The sequence below is a fragment of the Cololabis saira genome, chromosome 13 (assembly GCF_033807715.1).
Source record: "Cololabis saira isolate AMF1-May2022 chromosome 13, fColSai1.1, whole genome shotgun sequence".
Lineage (NCBI taxonomy): Eukaryota > Metazoa > Chordata > Actinopteri > Beloniformes > Belonidae > Cololabis > Cololabis saira.
Genome location: NC_084599.1, coordinates 31,278,418 through 31,296,875, shown reverse-complemented (window position 1 = coordinate 31,296,875; position 18,458 = coordinate 31,278,418). Strand labels below are relative to the sequence as shown.

Here is an 18,458-nt window from a genome sequence, read left to right as displayed (position 1 = left end):
CACCATCAAAGCTACCCAAGTCCTCTTCCTCACGCCTCCCAGTCGCTTTCAATCCATCCTTGCCAATCAGCCCAGCTCCCCTTGTGTTCAGGGCTGGGGGGTTATGGGTGGAGCACGCTGCCTACCAACATCGCCACCAGGGGCTCTAGAGGGAAGTTTCCCAACCTGAAGGACAGCATGAAGAAGAGTCCCACAAAGAGCAAAGGGAAATTTGCTTGCAGCCCATGGCCCAAGGACACTTATATATGGACTACACACTCAGTATCAGCACCTCCCCACGTGCCGTTCACACACCTCTTTCCTCAAAGACAAGCCCATGTACAGGTAGGTTATAGAATGTCTAGCAATGTGCATCAGACCAGTGATCATGGAAAAGCGTGTGTTTAACACATTGTTCCTGTTTACTCCTGATAACTTATAAAGATTACTCACTTTCAGAGTAAACAAGAATAAAAACACTTGGTTAGCCATTAGAATTGAGCCTATCTACAAATAGTATACATACTAGGGCTGTTCGATTAATCGATTTTAAATCGTAATCGCGATTATGTAATTAGAACGATGTTAAAACGTGAAAATCGTAAAATCGATTTTTCACTTTTTTTTTTTTTTTTTACCTTGTCTGCACACATATTAATGATTGATACCATATTAATGATTGATGGAAATACCTCTCAATACCTGCGACAAGTGCCCCATCGGAGAGGCTCCTTAGTGTAGGAGGGGGCGTTGTAACATGCCACCGGGCATCCCTCAAACCAGATGCGGTAGACCGGCTCGTGTTCCTTGCAAAAAACTTGCAAATGTGAATAGCAAATGTAATGACTGACATTACACACCTCTACCTCCTTCATGGGTTGCATTATTACTTAGCATGCAAAGAGCCAGTTTAGTTTAATTAGAAAATGTCTTATCTTATTTAATTGGAAATATAACTTACTGTATGTTTGCAAGTGCTGATTTGCTGATTTCTTTTTTCAGAGATAAAACTTTATATTTTATTATATTTTTTAAAACTTTTTTTCAACTTATTTTACAGAGTTTTGCACTTTATTCATTCATTTTTGGTTTAATAAGAGCAACGTTTGCACTTAAAGACCAATGGGGCAAATGTTCAATAAAAAAACTGCATATTTGAAATTATTTCTTTGCCTTTTGTCAATTCACAAAATAATCGTAATCGAAAATCGGATTTTGAGAGAAAAAAATTGAGATTTTATTTTTGAATCGAACAGCCCTATTGGTTAGCCATTAGAATTGAGCCTATCTACAAATATTATACATACATGCTATAGCTCTAGGGAACTAGACTTTAACGGCATCTGAAAAAGAGTTGAAATTCCAAAAAGGTGGAACATATCTATTGTGAGTACTATTTCAAACAGTAAATGAAAGTGGAACTTGAAGGGAAAGTCTAAACAATACTGTTGTAAGCAACTCCGAGCTATAGTATGTTCTCTAGATATCTGATCACACAAGTATGAAAACCTTAGAAGTATAGGTCGCATTAATACTGTTGCTATTATCTTTGCCAAATTTCTCTTTGAAGTGAAGTGCAGAAATCCTGAGGGGCTTCTCTGATAGTTTCTGCACAAATCTTCACTCAGGGCTGTCAGCTGAATTATTAGTCATAGCTTGCGTAGAGTGAAGAGTGACTCTTTGTTCCTTGAGGGATCATGCAAACAATTCAGAAATACAGACAAAACAGTTTATGCATTTAATGAGAGGTTTACTGACTTAGCTCACAATTAAGAAAGCGGTTAGTTGAACATCACGACACAGTGATGACCAAAGTTTGACTGTCAATGGTCAGGTCTCCAGTGAGCGCAATCGTTCCACGTGTAACAGTTTTGTTTAACTGTATATGAGCTCAGAAAGAGAGTACACCACAGCAGCTGCCTGTTACTCACTGTTAGTTAGGTCATCACCGTACTTGATGGTGCAGTGATCAGAGATAGCGGGTCCTGATAGTCTGATTAGTGTGATTAGGCTGGCCGTTCTGATTTGATTAGAGTCCCGCTGCATCTGATTAGCTCATTAGTCAAATGGATTTTCATCGCCCATTACGAAGACAGTGGGCAGTGATGGCAGTGGAGTACTGTACGAGTGCGTGCAGCAGTCTACAGCACTCAGCGTGAGCCGGTGTTCGGAGGTGTGGACTGATGCAGAGTGATATTGATTCAATCTAAAATTGTTCAGCAAGGGTTTATGCAGTATAGGGAACACACATTTCAAATATAGCAGATTTTATGGAGCATTTGGGCTCACTATATGTTCTTAATCACTTTGTGTTATTTTGCTTTATCTTAAATGTATGTGTGAGTGTCTCTATGTCTGTGTTGCAGTGTATTGATTGATTATTTAACTAACAGCTGGTGTGCAGTCCTGGCTTTTATAGGATTCTTGATTTCTATTTATGCAACTACCTTTGATCTGCTAACTGATAATTGAATTATTTTGCTAATGTGTTAAAAGCTCATTAGAGGACCGTGCATTAACTGAAAATACATTTTTTTCAGGTCTGCACAATAGGAATGGGCGATATTTTACCGTTCACGATAAACCGTCAAAAAAATTCCCCTCGATAAGAATTTGTCATCTCGCGGTAAAAACGATAAATTCCCCTTGATGACGTTTTTGTGTGAAGCTGAATTATGGTTCTGCGTTAAATCCACGCACAACGTACGGGAAGGAAGGAAGGAAGATGAAAGAAAGAAAGAAAGAAAGAAAGAAAGAAAGAAAGAAAGAAAGAAAGAAAGAAAGAAAGAAAGAAAGAAAGAAAGAAAGAAAGAAAGAAAGAAAGAAAGAAAGAAAGAAAGAAAGAAAGAAAGAAATGAGCCTGAAAGAAAGAAAGAAAGAAAGAAAGAAAGAAAGAAAGAAAGAAAGAAAGAAAGAAAGAAAGAAAGAAAGAAAGAAAGAAAGAAAGAAAGAAAGAAAGAAAGAAAGAAAGAAAGAAAGAAAGAAATTAGCCTGAAAGAAAAAAAGAAAGAAAGAAATGAGCCTGAAAGAAAGAAAGAAAGAAAGAAAGAAAGAAAGAAAGAAAGAAAGAAAGAAAGAAAGAAAGAAAGAAAGAAAGAAAGAAAGAAAGAAAGAAAGAAAGAAAGAAAGAAAGAAATTAGCCTGAAAGAAAAAAAGAAAGAAAGAAACGAGCCTGAAAGAAAGAAAGAAAGAAAGAAAGAAAGAAAGAAAGAAAGAAAGAAAGAAAGAAAGAAAGAAAGAAAGAAAGAAAGAAAGAAAGAAAGAAAGAAAGAAAGAAAGAAAGAAAGAAAGAAAGAAAGAAAGAAAGAAAGAAAGAAAGAAATTAGCCTGAAAGAAAAAAATAAAGAAAGAAAAACAAGCCAGAAAGAAAGAAAGAAAGAAAGAAAGAAAGAAAGAAAGAAAGAAAGAAAGAAAGAAAGAAAGAAAGAAAGAAAGAAAGAAAGAAAGAAAGAAAGAAAGAAAGAAAGGATGATGAGATAGATTTATAGTTACAAAGGTGGAGTTGAATTGGTATTTTTTTTATCGTCATTTTTATCATTATTGGGATAAATGCCAGAAATTATCGTGATACATTTTTTAAGTCCATACCGCCCATCCCTACTGCACACACACACACACACACACAGACATTCACACATACTTCAGCTGGTCTAAGCGACCTTCCCTCCTGTATACTGTGTGGGAGCATGAGAGCGCTGACTGAAAGACTTAATCACTTGTCTCTTGGTCCCTGCTGGATAAGACAAACCAGGAATGGTCTGAATCTCCTCCTAAGCTGTGCTGGTCTGAACCAGGCCATAATGCCATGATAACAGCTGCTGTAACTACAATTATGTAACGAGCAACAATCACTTACACACAGCAATAGAGCACTGTCTAGATATGGACATTGTTGGGGTTTTATTTTGCTTTTCTTTTTTTTTTTAGCACATTTGCTCTTACGGCTCTTTCATGTAGCACTACACACTCACACGCATATTGATATTACATAAGTGCGTGGTTCGACATGGTGTGTCAATGGAATCACCAGCTGACTGACCAACTGAAGTTGTCACTTTGTGAATGGCAACACATTTACAGAGTACTTAAAAAAAAAAAGAAAAAAAAAGGCATTGAATTTGTACGGTTGGGAATATTAAGAATTCAGGCAGTTATATAACTGGCAATATCAAGAATTTGAATATACAGGCAATTTCAGATACGTTTTTTTCTAGAATTAGGGACAAAAACCAAAGACAGAGCGAGAAAACATGTATTGTAATTGATGCTATATATTAGGAATGGGCGATATTTTACCGTTCACGATAAACCGTCAAAAAAATTCCTCACGATAAGAATTTGTCATGTTGCGGTAAAAACGATAAATTCCCGTTGATGATGTTTTTGTGTAAAGCTGATTTTTGGAAGGAAGGAAGGAAGGAAGGAAGGAAGGAAGGAAGGAAGGAAGGAAGGAAGGAAGGAAGGAAGGAAGGAAGGAAGGAAGGAAGGAAGGAAGGAAGGAAGGAAGGAAGGAAGGAAGGAAGGAAGGAAGGAAGGAAGGAAGGAAGGAAGGAAGGAAGGAAGGAAGGAAGGAAAGAAGGAAGGAAAGAAGGAAAGAAAGAAAGAAAGAAAGAAAGAAAGAAAGAAAGAAAGAAAGAAAGAAAGAAAGAAAGATAAATTCCCGTTGATGACGTTTTTGTGTAACAAACATGGCGGATCTGAGAGCAAGATAGATTCATAGTTAAAAAGGTGGAGTTGAATTGGTATTTTTTTTATCGTCATTTTTATCATTATCGGGATAAATGCCAGAAATAATCGTGATTCATTTTTTAGTCCATACCGCCCATCCCTACTATATATATATAAGACTGAATTGACATGAATTGAAGACGGAGCACTTGAGTAGATGGTCAGCACCGTTTCAGACAGAACTCAGTCACTGTCTTTTATTTATTAGTGTAAATAAATATTACTTTTTGTCAAATGTGTTGCTACTGTTCTGACTCCCACTGCTAAATCTGGACCTTGTAGAATATTTCCAGTTTGAGTAAAGAAGTAAAAGTCATCTGGACCCATGCATGTTGTGTCACTACAGTCTCATTCAACTTTCATTGCAGCTCTTGGTGAAACCTCATCGTCTGGTTTAGGCCGGCTGGGTTTGCCACGTAGTGACTGACTGTGCAGTTGCCCTCAAATGTTTGTGTCCGTAATTTACATTTTTAAATCTTTCTACCCTTTAATCACACACGCAGATGATGACAGCTGCAACTGTCAGGATGTTTGTATCCCCCGGCCCCTCCCTCTTTCTCTCTGAACCTTCCTTCGCTTCTGCCCTCGCACCATTGATATTTGTCCTTTTTTTTTAATTTGCAACTTCTTGTTTATGTGCATCTGTCTGCACCCTCTGTTCCTCATTGTTCTTGTGGAGCAGGCAGCTTTTCCTCCTCCCACTACACCTATAATCCCTCTGACCCCCCCACCCCCACCCCCTCTCTTCCCATGTGGGATCAAGCATCCAGTCAGCTTGACTGGCAGACAGTCGCACATGTGGCAGAGAGAGACAAACATGGAGTGAGATAATGTGTGTGTGTGTGTGTGTGTGTGTGTGTGTGTGTGTGTGTGTGTGTGTGTGTGTGTGTGTGTGTGTGTTAGGGAGAGAGAGTGAGGAGATAAAGAGTAAGGGGGATGCGAGGACGAGATTAGTGCAGGGGGGATAGATGCTGTCGCTGCTCTGTTGCACATTTACATTCTGAGGTCTGGCCATTTGGTTTAGCTTGTTTGTTTTAGCTGGCTTGTTTGGTGAACTGTTTTTTTTTTGGCTGCAGAAGTCGGAGCTCTTCCGTGGACTGGTAAACTCATAGCTGGTGGAGAGAGGAGAGGACTAGCGCTTGAGGCGGTGAACTTGTAGGCACTAAATGTTTTTGCGTGAGAAAGTGACAAGGAGATAGGACGTTAAAGAGCGGACTTATGAGATTCATCCTTAACTTGCAAAACAGAGGAGGAAAAGGCACACTTTGGCTATTATCAGCTGCTGCAAAAATGTGTCCTTTGCTTGCCGATGATCCAAGAGATAGAAGATAATGCCAGTCATCTGCAGCTGCTCCACCACTAGCTGTTTCAGCCCTGATCTGTCAAGGCCAGAGCTCTAGAACGAGGACACGGAGAAAAAGGAGCTTAGAGTAAAATCACTTTGGAGAAGGGGGAGGGAGAGAAGAAATGGGGGAGACACTTGTTTCCACAATGGATTTATAAACTTTAGAGAGATCTATATTGTTGGCTTAATGAGTGAGTCTCAATTTGGATAACACACATTTGGATAGTTAAGCAAAATATAGAGCAGTGGCAGAGTGATTTTGTGGGCAGGACTGAATCACTATGAGTACTTTATGGCACTATAGAAGAGATCTGTAAAAGTGTTAAATAGTGTGGTTTGTATTGTGGTACATTAGTACTGTCCACTATAAGGCCTGAGCAGTATGTCATGTGGTGCATGCAGTCGCTCCATGGTGGTAATTCATAGCAGATGTACTCAACATGCTGTACCAAAACCTGAGACGAGTAAGTCTTCTTCTCTGCTCTCCGCGCAACTTTCAACATTTCTCGAAAGCCGCCCTTTGTTTTCACCGTACCTTTGCCTGAATTATAAATGATTAAAAAGTCTTGTTTTCTTTCACAGGCCAACCCCCCTCCGGTGGTGGTCAACACCGATAGCGTCGACACTCCTCCATACGTGAGTGCTGCTTTGAATACAGTTTACTGATGGCATTTAAGTGGTAAAATCCTGGAAGGTGCTTTTTGTTTAGTGTTTTTTGATGTGATTCCAGTGAAAAACCAAGGATTTTGCTTATACTGCATAGAATTAAGAAAGTTCTTCTATTCTATTTGGTGTCCGAGGTTATGTGAGGACCATAGTACACTGATTTTGGCATGTTGGTAGCTGTGTTTAAGCCAATGGTAAATTAATGCGTTGTGCATTTCAACAGATTTAAAGAGACAGTGTACATAATCTTTTTTCTCAGAATTTGCCTTGAAAACTTGCATTACTTAATGCAAACATGGATTGGTTTTTCTTTAATCTGCTTCATGTTATCAGTCTGATAAAACACTACTATTGCTGAAAAGCACATGGCTAAAAAAAACCAACCAGGCCATATAGACCAATCACAAGTCTTGACGTCTTGACGTAACTCCACCGTATAGAAACTTTTCTGAGCGTGTCATCTGAGGCAGGAACACGTATCCGATGTAACGTTTCGGCTGAGATTTGAGATTTCTGCCCCTGGAAAACAAGTTCTTTAAATCAATATGTCTACAGATATTGCAAGCTATCATTGAACATCAGGGGTCATTTAAGGCTTTGTGGACCTTCCAAAAAAGAAGAAAAAATATGTTTGCAGTTCTTTAAATATTTTTACCCAATAAATGAGCGCAATGAAGACAGAAACATCCTGCTTCAAACAGAATGGTCAAGGTAGAGTTAGATGAATCCAGATGTCATCTTACTGCAACCCAGCTGCAGCAGAGTATCAGTGTGAGTTGTTAGATAAGTTTATTATGTAATTACCGTTGAATTATTCCCGGCTGGACTGGAACTGAAGTAAAACACAGTGAGGAACAGATTTCGGTCATGTAAATATGGTTTTTGAGTTCCCTGATATTATAGATGTCTGTTCAATGGTATTACAGTTAAAAGCCAATGTTGTCTGCAGGCTAAAAATCATGCAAATTAACTTTTTCATCTCTTTTCTTTTTAATACAAAAGTAGATTGTGCTTTTCATCATACTCAGATATTACCAGCTTTGACATTTTAGAAATGTTATAGTTTGGGAGCAGTTGCAATATGTTTTTCTATATCATATTTATAATAAAACATATTGACTGCGAGCTGGTTGTGTGCTAGTCTGAATCAAAACCAAGTGTTTTGAAGATAATAGCAGATGCACAGTCCATGATGCTTGATGGAAGACTGTGCCCTCTGTTTGAAACAGCAGAAATTTCAAATCTAAACTAATCTGAGTGCACAGAGACACAGATTACAGCCAGGCGGATTAAATGGGCCACTGGGATGCCAGTCGACCACTGTGTTTGTGTGTTTGCCTGCTCGCCTGCGGCAGCTGTATTTGCAACAGAACACTCATCATCCAGTATAAACCCAGTGGAACACAAAATATATATGTTAGTCTGCCCAGAATTATCTGTGTGTGCTTTTCATTCATCCCAAAATGTAGATGTTGATATGTTTTATAGTGAAGGCAATCCAGGAGGAGCTTTATGATTGGCAGTTCATTGGGGATGCTCTTAAGTGTGACATCAGAGATGCATCATCATTAAGTACGCATTACGAGTTTAATCTTTGGGATTTAATGCGTCATTCATAAATGTCTAAATTCATATTTGTTATATTTATGGCAGCCTATCTGACCTGATCAGAATTCTTTTTTTATATAAATCTGATAATCAGCTCAAAATTGTTCAGTGAAATGTATTTTTATAGCACACTTTCTTAGATAACCAAATCAATAGAATGCAATAACATTTTTACCAAGAATACAATTTAGCATAAAACCAAACATAAAAATAGCATTAATGGAAATAGCATCAAATTAATCTGAAACTAAACGCTGTTCTTCAAGTATTCCGCTTGTTTTAAAGGTCTTTAAATAAAGTAACTTTAAATAAACCTTTACAAATAAGCAGAACAATATGGCTATACCTGGCAACACTTAAAACATGTTTTGAAACTGACCTGCAACCAATGCAGAGATTACAAAACTTGAGGAATGAGTGAAGTACTGTGAAGTAGTGTGTGTGAGTGGGAGGAGAAGAAAAAAGTCACCATTCATCCATACAGAGTAGTATACAGTATGTTATTCACACTAGTATGGCATTTGTCTTTATATGTCACAGCAAAAATGATGCTCTGGAAGCTGGTCATGTGACTATTGGGACTGGCTTTTACTGGTGTGGCGCACTGCATTATGGGATACGAAGTGTGAGGTAGAATGGTCAGTTTGCCATCCATCCATTAACGTCTACTTATCCTGATCCTGGGTTACTAGAACTTATCGCGATTGCCTCGCGCAGATTTCCGAGAGGACATCAAAGCAGTTACATTCTGGTAATTTTTCCAGAAGTAGCACATTTTCCAGGTATTTTTTTTACATACTGCAGGTCTTGTAGTAGTTTGCATCTCTCATAGCGGGTCCTACATTTTCTTATTATCAGTAAGTAGTAGTAATTGTATGCAGTTTTGAGAAATTACTTAACAAAGGAATGGGATGCAAAATGTCAGTCACGCAGTCCAAATATTTGAACTGAAAGAATTTGTTTACGAAACATTAGAATGCTTCACTGTAAAACATGATCACAACAAGGAAGAAAATCAGTGCATGGCATACTTATCAATCTTTTGTATAGGCGTGTATTCCCTACCTTTCCTTGGCAAGGCCCTTGACCCCCCCAACTACTCTCCGGGCGCTGGACAAAAGGCGGCTCGCTGCTCGTGTTGATGGGTTTAAAGCAGGACCAATTTCAGTGTGATTTGTGAAATTTATACTGACACGATAACGATTATTATTGAAATTATTTTAGAAGTAGAGCAGATAAGTTGACATTGAAGGAATTATTGCGTTTGAAAGATGCCCAACTAGCATTATTCCTGTGGTGCAACAGTTTCATTTTGTTAGTAGTAACATCTGCTGTTTGGGATGAAGGCTGCAAGATGTCTGGCATGCATCAGGCACCTGTTGAACAACTCGTAGTATGCTAACATCACAATTTACTGGTGCAGTGTTCAATGTGTCAGTTATATGCTGCCCATTAGCTTTTGCACTACTTACATGTCACCCACTGAAAAAAACAGCGGATAATCAGCTGTCCTTGCAGGACACTGGGTTTACAATGAAAACACTTGTGTGAATTTTATTTGTTGCTGCAAGACAAAACATTTACAGCTAGGCTGTTACCTCATACTTAGGTGTAAAGAAGGATTTTCTGAAAGTGAATGAAAGTTTCTTCATAAAATAGTTGTACTTAAAACAACAACTGTTACCAGTGATTTTTTAAGTGATTGTTGTTTTTGATGTAAAATACAACAAAAGTGTAAAAGCAGTGGTAACATATATAAATAAATGTAGTGCTGCATATATGTTTTGTCAAGTCTTGCACGTACACAACTCTGGCATTGTACTGTGGATGTGACTTGTGCAAACTGAGTATGTGTTTGTTTTGGGCTCGTTGATGTTTGTACCTGACTGGGTCACTGCATAGAATTGCCCTTTAAGAGAGCAATAAAGTGATTCTGATTTTGATAAATGATCCCTTTCCTCAACAACTGACTAAATTACTGCCTACAAAAGATAGCATAACATTATGACCACCTGCTTGAGTTGGTCATCCTTGCAACCCCATCAGAGCTCTGACCAGTCAAAGTCTGGACAAAGAACATCTGAGGGTGTCTGGTATTAGAATTTTAGCAATAGATCATTAATAGTCTGTGGGTTGTGGCATGAGGTGTCTGTGGATTAAGATGGTTAAGATGCCATCAGGCCTCATCAGATTGGTCTCTGGGGTGTTTGGAAATGCCTCAGACTCTTTGTTGTGTCCTTTCAACTCTCTCTAAAATAATTGTTGAAGGGTCCACTGCTGACCTGCTGGGGGAGGTAACTAATGTGGGGGAATGATTTTACCACATTGGGGGCTTAAATTGATCTGCAGAATTTTTAGGAAGGTGGTGAATGCAAAAATAATGTTCATTTGAATGCAGGTTTTCTTTGCAGAATATTGCATTGTTACAAGATGAGCGGTGTTTACTCACTTTACCCATCAGTGGTCACCATGTTATGTATACCATGTTATATCGGTGTATATGCTTGTAGTATTATAACAAATCCTCACTGGGATCATTTTTACCCCATATTAAGCACTTTTATCCCTTATCTTGAGACGTACATATTGCTTTAAATGATTCTGCACTATTATAGAAGCATTGCTGTTATTTTTATTTTAGTTAAATTAGTGATTCTTAAAATCAAGTAAAGGACCTGAGTATTAATGAAATTACGTCATCTCTCTCTGACAGGTCAATGGAACAGAAGCAGACTATGAGTATGAAGAAATCACACTGGAGCGGGTAAGAATATGCAGCATCTACACCGTCAGAAAGCATCGGTACACATGACAAAATAACTATCACATCCCTCAACACTGTTGCATAAAGCTGCTTATTGATGGAGAAGATATGAAACAATAAAATGTTACATATTTAAAAAATAATCAGGTAACATACTTCCAATTTAAAGCATAGATTTATTACAATCTGACATTTTGATAGCTATTATTTTTTATCATGATAATAATTACTGTTGTTCTAATTTGCCACGTGTCACATCGTCGTGTCTGGTGAATATTCTGCTCTTTTAGACTGTCAAACATTGTGTGAATGTACATATTATTGTAAGCTTTTTAGTTTAAAAAAGCTAAGCCTGTTACTACCACATACATTTAAGTATAAAACTTTCATCTGCTCTGTGTAAGAAGCTGTAATCCTTGATTATCCTTCTTATTTACCATCATCTCATCATTTTTCTTTTCCCCTACTCAGCCCGAGTGTTTGTCCGATACTGCTGCCTTTTTTTTACCCCCCAGTCCCTTGATTTCTTATCTGTCCTTTTCTGCTTTCCTCTCCTGGTCCTCTACAACCCCTCTTCTCTCATTATATTCCCTTTTCTCCCACCCCTGAGGCTGTCTCTCCGTCTTCTTCTATTGCTCTATTCTCCTGTGACCTGGTTCTGTCTGCTTGACTGGATCTGCTTTAAAGTCACCCTGGACATACATGCAAACACAGGCACAGGCATTACCCGAGTATTAAACCCATGACAGAGAGTGAGTAGTGACTGAAAGAGGCACAGAGCCATGGATGTCAGCGGATAATGTGTTCAGTTTGCAGAGGTGATTTCTGTGTGGAACATGCTCCTTGCTCATATTTAATATTTTAGTTTGACGAGAGCTGAGAATATGGAAGATGTTTTGGAAATAAGTGCTTATTGGTGATGACGACAATTTTTAGAAATGATCCTCTATAAGTTAAATATAGTGTGCTTGGGTATTAGCGATGTGTGAGGTTTTGGCAAAAGGAAGTTTTAATCCCGTGGACAAATTACTCCGTTGTGATTAACAGCATCTTATGTAACCCATCTAACTGTACATCGGGGACATCTCTCTCTTATTTATTCCAGAAAACATTTATGCAAAATGTTAAATAACCGCTATCATGCATATTCACAAGTTGATCATTTTGTGTACAAGTTTTGTGCAACAGTTAATTTATCAAACGTCTGTGTTGCCACATGAATTCAGGAGTACTTTGAAAAGTCGTCGTCACAAAACTGTATATGAACTCGACAGAGAAATTGAGTAATCTGAGCATACGCTCGTCTCAGATGGACAGAAAGACATTGGACATGAATTATTTGAGTTTGCTTTATAGAGAAAAAGAGCAGTGAGCTCTTGGTGGCAAAGATGAGAAAGAAGACTGAGGGTGTCGTCAGTTAAAAATGCAAACGCCTGCATCTCTGATGGTATGAGCGTTCATGTGTGTCATGAATGACTTTCCTGTGTATGAAGCTGCCTTTGATTTGGAGTGATGTGTTGAGTTTGGGAGAGCCATGTGAAGAAACAAGCAACAGCTTCAAACTGTTAAGTAGCTCACACTGGACACAGATTCCTCCTCTAACGCAGCGACAATTAGCCAAGTTTGAAAATATTTTAAAAGAGCAATTAAAAGAAAGACTGGCAAAGAATGTCCTTGTTAAAAGGTTTTGCTGGAATCAAATGTTACATTTATTTATATTTTCCATGTATATTATACAGGACTGTCTCAGAAAATTAGAATATTGTGATAAAGTTCTTTATTTTCTGTAATGCAATTAAAAAAACAAAAATGTCATACATTCTGGATTCATTACAAATCAACTGAAATGTTGCGAGCCTTTTATTATTTTAATATTGCTGATTATGGCTTACAGTTTAAGATTTAGATTCCCAGAATATTCTAATTTTTTTAGATAGGATATTTGACATTAAACAGAAAATCACAATATTCTAATTTTCTGAGACAGTCCTGTATATTATATTTCCCCAGTTGAATAAGGGTTAATCATAATAATAATGAATAATAGTAATGTATATGTGTCTATCTGTAGGGTAACTCGGGCTTGGGCTTCAGTATTGCTGGAGGGACTGATAACCCCCACATTGGAGAAGACCCCTCAATCTTCATCACAAAGATTATCCCGGGAGGAGCAGCAGCACAGAATGGACGACTCAGGTACAATACAGACATTACTTTTATTAAATATGAAGATTATTGTTGACGTGCATTCATTTAGTGGTAGGCAAAACCTGAAGTCTTACCAAAACTTCAACGCTTGTCTTCAAATCCAACCTCAGACACAATTCAAGTCTTATATGACAACGTCAATGTTTAATATCACTCAGGTAAACTTTTTATCCGCATTTCATATCAAAAATCTATTGTATGAATCTGTGTTTGTGTCACCTGGCAGTCCCAAAACAGATAAATATTGATTAAAGGTTTTCATAGCTAATGCTCTCTTTTCATCTTTGAACTGGAGTCTCAAGAGCAACTCTAATTACTCCGACTCATTGATTCGGAGTGATGTATTGAGTTTGGCCAAGTCATTTGAAGAATAAACTGTCTGTCTTGTATCTCAGCCCAGAAACTGAATGTGTTGTCATCAGCAGTTTTTAAGAGTCACTTTCCTGCTTACAGAGGAGCTTCAGGCACCAACAGCTGTCTGACGGAGTCAAACATTTCCTATAAGGGACTCTTACTTCCCTTAACTTATCAATTAAAATAAACTTTCATGAATTTTTTAATGAATCACTTTATCTTACTAAAAACGTCATGCATTTATATTTTCTCCTTTTCTGTCCAGAGTTCAAACAAGACGTCATAGTCTGTTTTCCTCGTTTAACTTCACATAGAGATATCTTTGCTGTGTGTGATGTCGCTGTGCAGGGTGAATGACTGTATAGTCCGGGTGAACGATACGGACGTCAGGGAAGTGACTCACAGTGGAGCTGTGGAAGCTTTGAAGGAAGCGGGAGGTCTGGTCCGACTGTGTATACGACGCAGGAGGAGCCTCGCTGAGAGGATCCTGGATATCAAACTGGTCAAAGGGCCCAAAGGTGAGAGAATTGCAAACACAACAAACAGTCACTTAAGTTATAAAGCACATATTTACAGTAGTTTGGTTGTTTTATATTAGTACATTGGATTTACATTTAAAAGAAGACTGTTTAATGCTATATCCTAAAAAAAGAAAAACATCAACGCCTCCAAAAGTGAAAACATAAGAACGTAAGACCGTTGCATTATTCTGTTATTGTAGCCATATTTCAATTCTGAGTCTAATTATTATCTTACATGTATATAAAGTATCAAACAATTAAGGTTGTTTATTTAGGTTGTTCAATTGGGAAAAAAAAAAAAAAATGATGTAATCTGTTTTTGGATTTTTTTTTGTTTTGATTTCCTCAGGTTTAGGATTCAGTATAGCAGGTGGAGTCGGGAACCAACACGTCCCTGGTGACAACAGCATCTACGTGACTAAAGTCATTGAGGGAGGGGCTGCACACAAGGATGGACGACTACAAATAGGAGACAAACTGGTCGCTGTAAGAAAAATACATTTTTCCTTCAATTTACTCTATTAATTATTGAGTATGTACACGCAAAAGTATGTATGTTTAAAATAAGGAAAATAGAAGACAGTCCCAAAGTTTACTTATTGGTGTTATTATGTAATATAATCTGGTAACTGGACTAAAATCAACTATGTCAAAAATGCATTTTAGAAAAGACATAAAAACAAAACAATTTCACAATAGATTTCATAGATGTAATTTGGCATAATTCGTAAGCAAAATGAATTACATGCACTGAGTTAAATAAAGGAAAAGTAATATTGGCATATTAAGAATGATTCATATCATTCAACAATGTGTATTTTATGTGTTGTACTTGTGTGTCTGTGTATTTGCTTACTATGTATGTGTTCATTTCTTCACAGGTAAATGCCGCCTGTTTGGAGGAAGTAACACATGAGGAGGCAGTCGCAGCATTAAAGTCAACTCCTGATGTTGTTTATCTCCGCGTGGCCAAACACACCTCCCTTTTTATCAATGACAACTTCCCTCCACCTGATGTCACGAACTGTAAGTACAAACTTGACAGCTGTCACTTCATGCTAATATAAAGGCAAGAATGAAAGGTTTGCTTTTGCCCATTGTTCATTGTTCATTGTTCATTGTTCATTGCATAACATGATAAAGCTTTTAGAGCCAGATGGTGTTGAATGATGAAAATGCAGTGAAGACCAAAGCTGAGTTTTTTGCTTACACGCAAAAGGAGGCTTAGAGTCCTCAGAGTTACTCGCTCATGAATCATGACATCTCAGCCCATCATCGCTGTAAACAGCCAAGATGATGTTTGTTTTTGTTTCTTATGGTTCGCTTGCCATTGGAACTGTTTTTGTTTAGGTGCAGAGCCCTTTACACATCATGGTGCCACAATCAATTTCACATTTTTAAATACATTAATTCAAATATTATGTCCACCAGCGTGTGCAGCTCATCCTTTGCATGCCACCAAAACAGCCACAATCTGTCTACACATGAAATGTACAAGACCTCTGATGATACTGATACTGATGTTGTCATTTTTATTTTTTTTATTTTTTTGACATACAGGACTGTCTCAGAAAATTAGAATATTGTGATAAATGTATTTATTTTCTGGATTCATTACAAATCAACTGAAATATTACAAGCCTTTTATTATTTTAATATTGCTGATTATGGCTTACAGTTTAAGATTAAGATTCCCAGAATATTCTAATTTTTTGAGATAGGATATTTGAATTTTCTTAAGCTGTAAGCCATGATCGGTAATATTAAGATAATAAAAGGCTTGCAATATTTCACTCGATTTGTAATTAATCCAGAATGAATGGCATTTTTGTTTTTGTAATTGCATTACAGAAAATCACAATATTCTAATTTTCTGAGACAGTCCTGTATATTCTGTACATCCCGGTGTTAGGGTCATTCGCTTTGCTTCTATGAGAAATCATAATGTGCATGACTATCTCACAGATGAATAGCACATGCTTCACATTGGGCATTCGGCAGGACCATTAAATCATCCCTCTGGATAATTAAAAAATGTTTTATAAAATTGAGAAAGAATCTTTGGTAGCATTATACAGTTGCCCATAAAGATGGAGTAATTTTGTTTTCAGAAAGATTTCTCCTATTTACTCCTCTCAATATTTAGTCATTTCATGATAAGAAACTGTTTTATTCAAATTTTATGGGAAACAGTGTAGATATATAGGAAAAGAAAACTTCAGTAAAGTCCAAACGTCATACAGTTTTATGTCAACATAATCTATGATCATTCTCAGTGTACCTCGTCATTTTTTTCATACGCACAATCATTTTCTAATGTAAGTGACTCAAATTCAGGAACTGTGACAAAGGAACGGTGTTGTTTTGTACTGCTGCAGCATATTCGCCACACCCAGACAACCATGTAAGCCCCTATATGAGCGGCAGCCAGTCTGTAAGCCCGGCCCCTCTGACGACACCCAGATACTCCCCACTGCCTCGGACCATGACTGCAGACGATGATGCCAACAGGTGAGAGTTCAAATCATATTTCTCTATATTTGCACAAACTAAATCATTCTCTACCCCTGCTTTTTCCTGGTCATGCTGGTCTTTGAACCTATTTCTACTGTCATTATTATAATTCTAATAATGTTGCTACCTTTTAAAAACAACTATTGATCATGTAATATAAAATAAAACATTTTCTTAGGAACATTTTTCTGGTTTATCTCATATAAAATCTGTTATTTTTTCTTTTCCCCTCTGTTTTTCTGTGCTGCTTATCCCCTCTAAGCTCTTCCGTGACCTTCAAAGTGTCCTCAATTGCATGAAACTATTAAATACATTTTTAAATTTTTTTCTTTTAATTGTAAAGGTCCCATTAAACACTCGGTGACCTCTGTCCTCTGCCCAACGTGCAGCTGCTTGTGTATGTGTGTGTGTTTTTGGCAGTAAAAGGCAGATGGCTTTGTGAATTTGGTCTGACGTGTAAACTCAGGTCACATATGTGCAAGTTTGCACACACACACACAAACACAAGCAGATACGTGGTCAGTGCTGCTCTACTATCTTTAATCCATTTTAATGGAGGGATTACAGCCTATCACAGCCCTCGTCATTCGACTGGCATCACCGTGGCTACCAGAACATAATTCAATTCGTCATAGACCTTTAGACCAATGAGCGTGCTTTGATCATAATAAATCTGATAAGCCCTAGCCAGGCTGCAGGATGCTCATTTTGACGTCCGCCCTTTCTTTTTTTCTCCAATGATTTTTTTCTTGTTTTTCCTTCTGATTAGTCAGGCAAACACTGTAGTAGATTAGGGATTTTTATAAATGGCCAGAGAGTGAGGACAATACTCTTTCATCCTTAGGTGATTTCAGGCCGCATACTTGAAACTGATTCAATGTTTTCTATGTTTTGAATACATTGTCTTTTAGTATATACCTTATCTATTAAACTGTCATATTTTTCCCCCTAAAATGAATATCTTTGTAACATTTTGCACTCGAAATTTTTAAATGAGGCCAGAGTTTGCTACGGTGCTAAAGCCTATGTCCCCAACATATTTTGATCAATTTTCCTGGATTTTAGCTATATTTAAACCATTGAAACTGTATTTATAAATAAAAAAAATTTCCAATGTAGTCATGTCACATATAGCTGATTTATAATCAAGTAATAGTATAATCAGAAAATGTCTGTTTAATAAGAAGAAGAAAAGTTGTGGTAGTGCACTTGTAGGGTTGTAGTTGTTCAGACTGCAGCGTTAATACAGAACTGAGAAAGTGCAATACTGCCATCTGCTGGTGAACTAGGAGAATTAGTATTCCTCCTTGGAATACTAACCAAATATCACATCCAATTTAACACATTCACAGTGTTAGTTAGTTAGTTAGTTAGTTAGTTAGTTAGTTAGTTAGTTAGTTAGTTAGTTAGTTAGTTAGTTAGTTAGTTAGTTAGTTAGTGATTTATTCCGAACATGCAAATTATATATAACGTAAATATGAACAAGCAAAACAGAAATAATAATACAAAATGTTTACAAAACAAAACAAAATAAAACAAAAAAACAGCATAAAACAAAAAAACAGCACAGTAATTTCACTTGCATGTCCGAAAAGGGGTGGGAAGAAGTATAACTTATTTAATCCTGCCCCTTCTCCATAAAATATTAACAATATTTATTTATGTCCTTCTTATTTTTACATTACTCTTTTCTTAATTATATATAAATATATACATACACACACACACACACGCACACACATACATACTGTACGTACATAGAGTACATACA

At 37.2% G+C, this 18,458-nt stretch overlaps 1 protein-coding gene across 3 annotated transcripts in view; it reads left to right on the top strand.

Moving 5' to 3' along the window:
* Positions 1 to 18,458, top strand: part of LOC133458595 (disks large homolog 1-like) — a 141,427-nt gene that overhangs the window by 76,544 nt on the left and 46,425 nt on the right. For 2 of the 3 annotated variants that reach the window (XM_061738656.1, XM_061738657.1), the window contains exons 5-11: positions 6,635 to 6,688; positions 11,040 to 11,090; positions 13,162 to 13,286; positions 14,001 to 14,170; positions 14,523 to 14,659; positions 15,055 to 15,199; positions 16,552 to 16,684. In XM_061738656.1, the coding sequence (XP_061594640.1) occupies positions 6,635 to 6,688; positions 11,040 to 11,090; positions 13,162 to 13,286; positions 14,001 to 14,170; positions 14,523 to 14,659; positions 15,055 to 15,199; positions 16,552 to 16,684 (815 nt within the window). The remainder of the gene's footprint in view (positions 1 to 6,634; positions 6,689 to 11,039; positions 11,091 to 13,161; positions 13,287 to 14,000; positions 14,171 to 14,522; positions 14,660 to 15,054; positions 15,200 to 16,551; positions 16,685 to 18,458) is intronic. The other variant, XM_061738658.1, reaches the window with a different exon arrangement.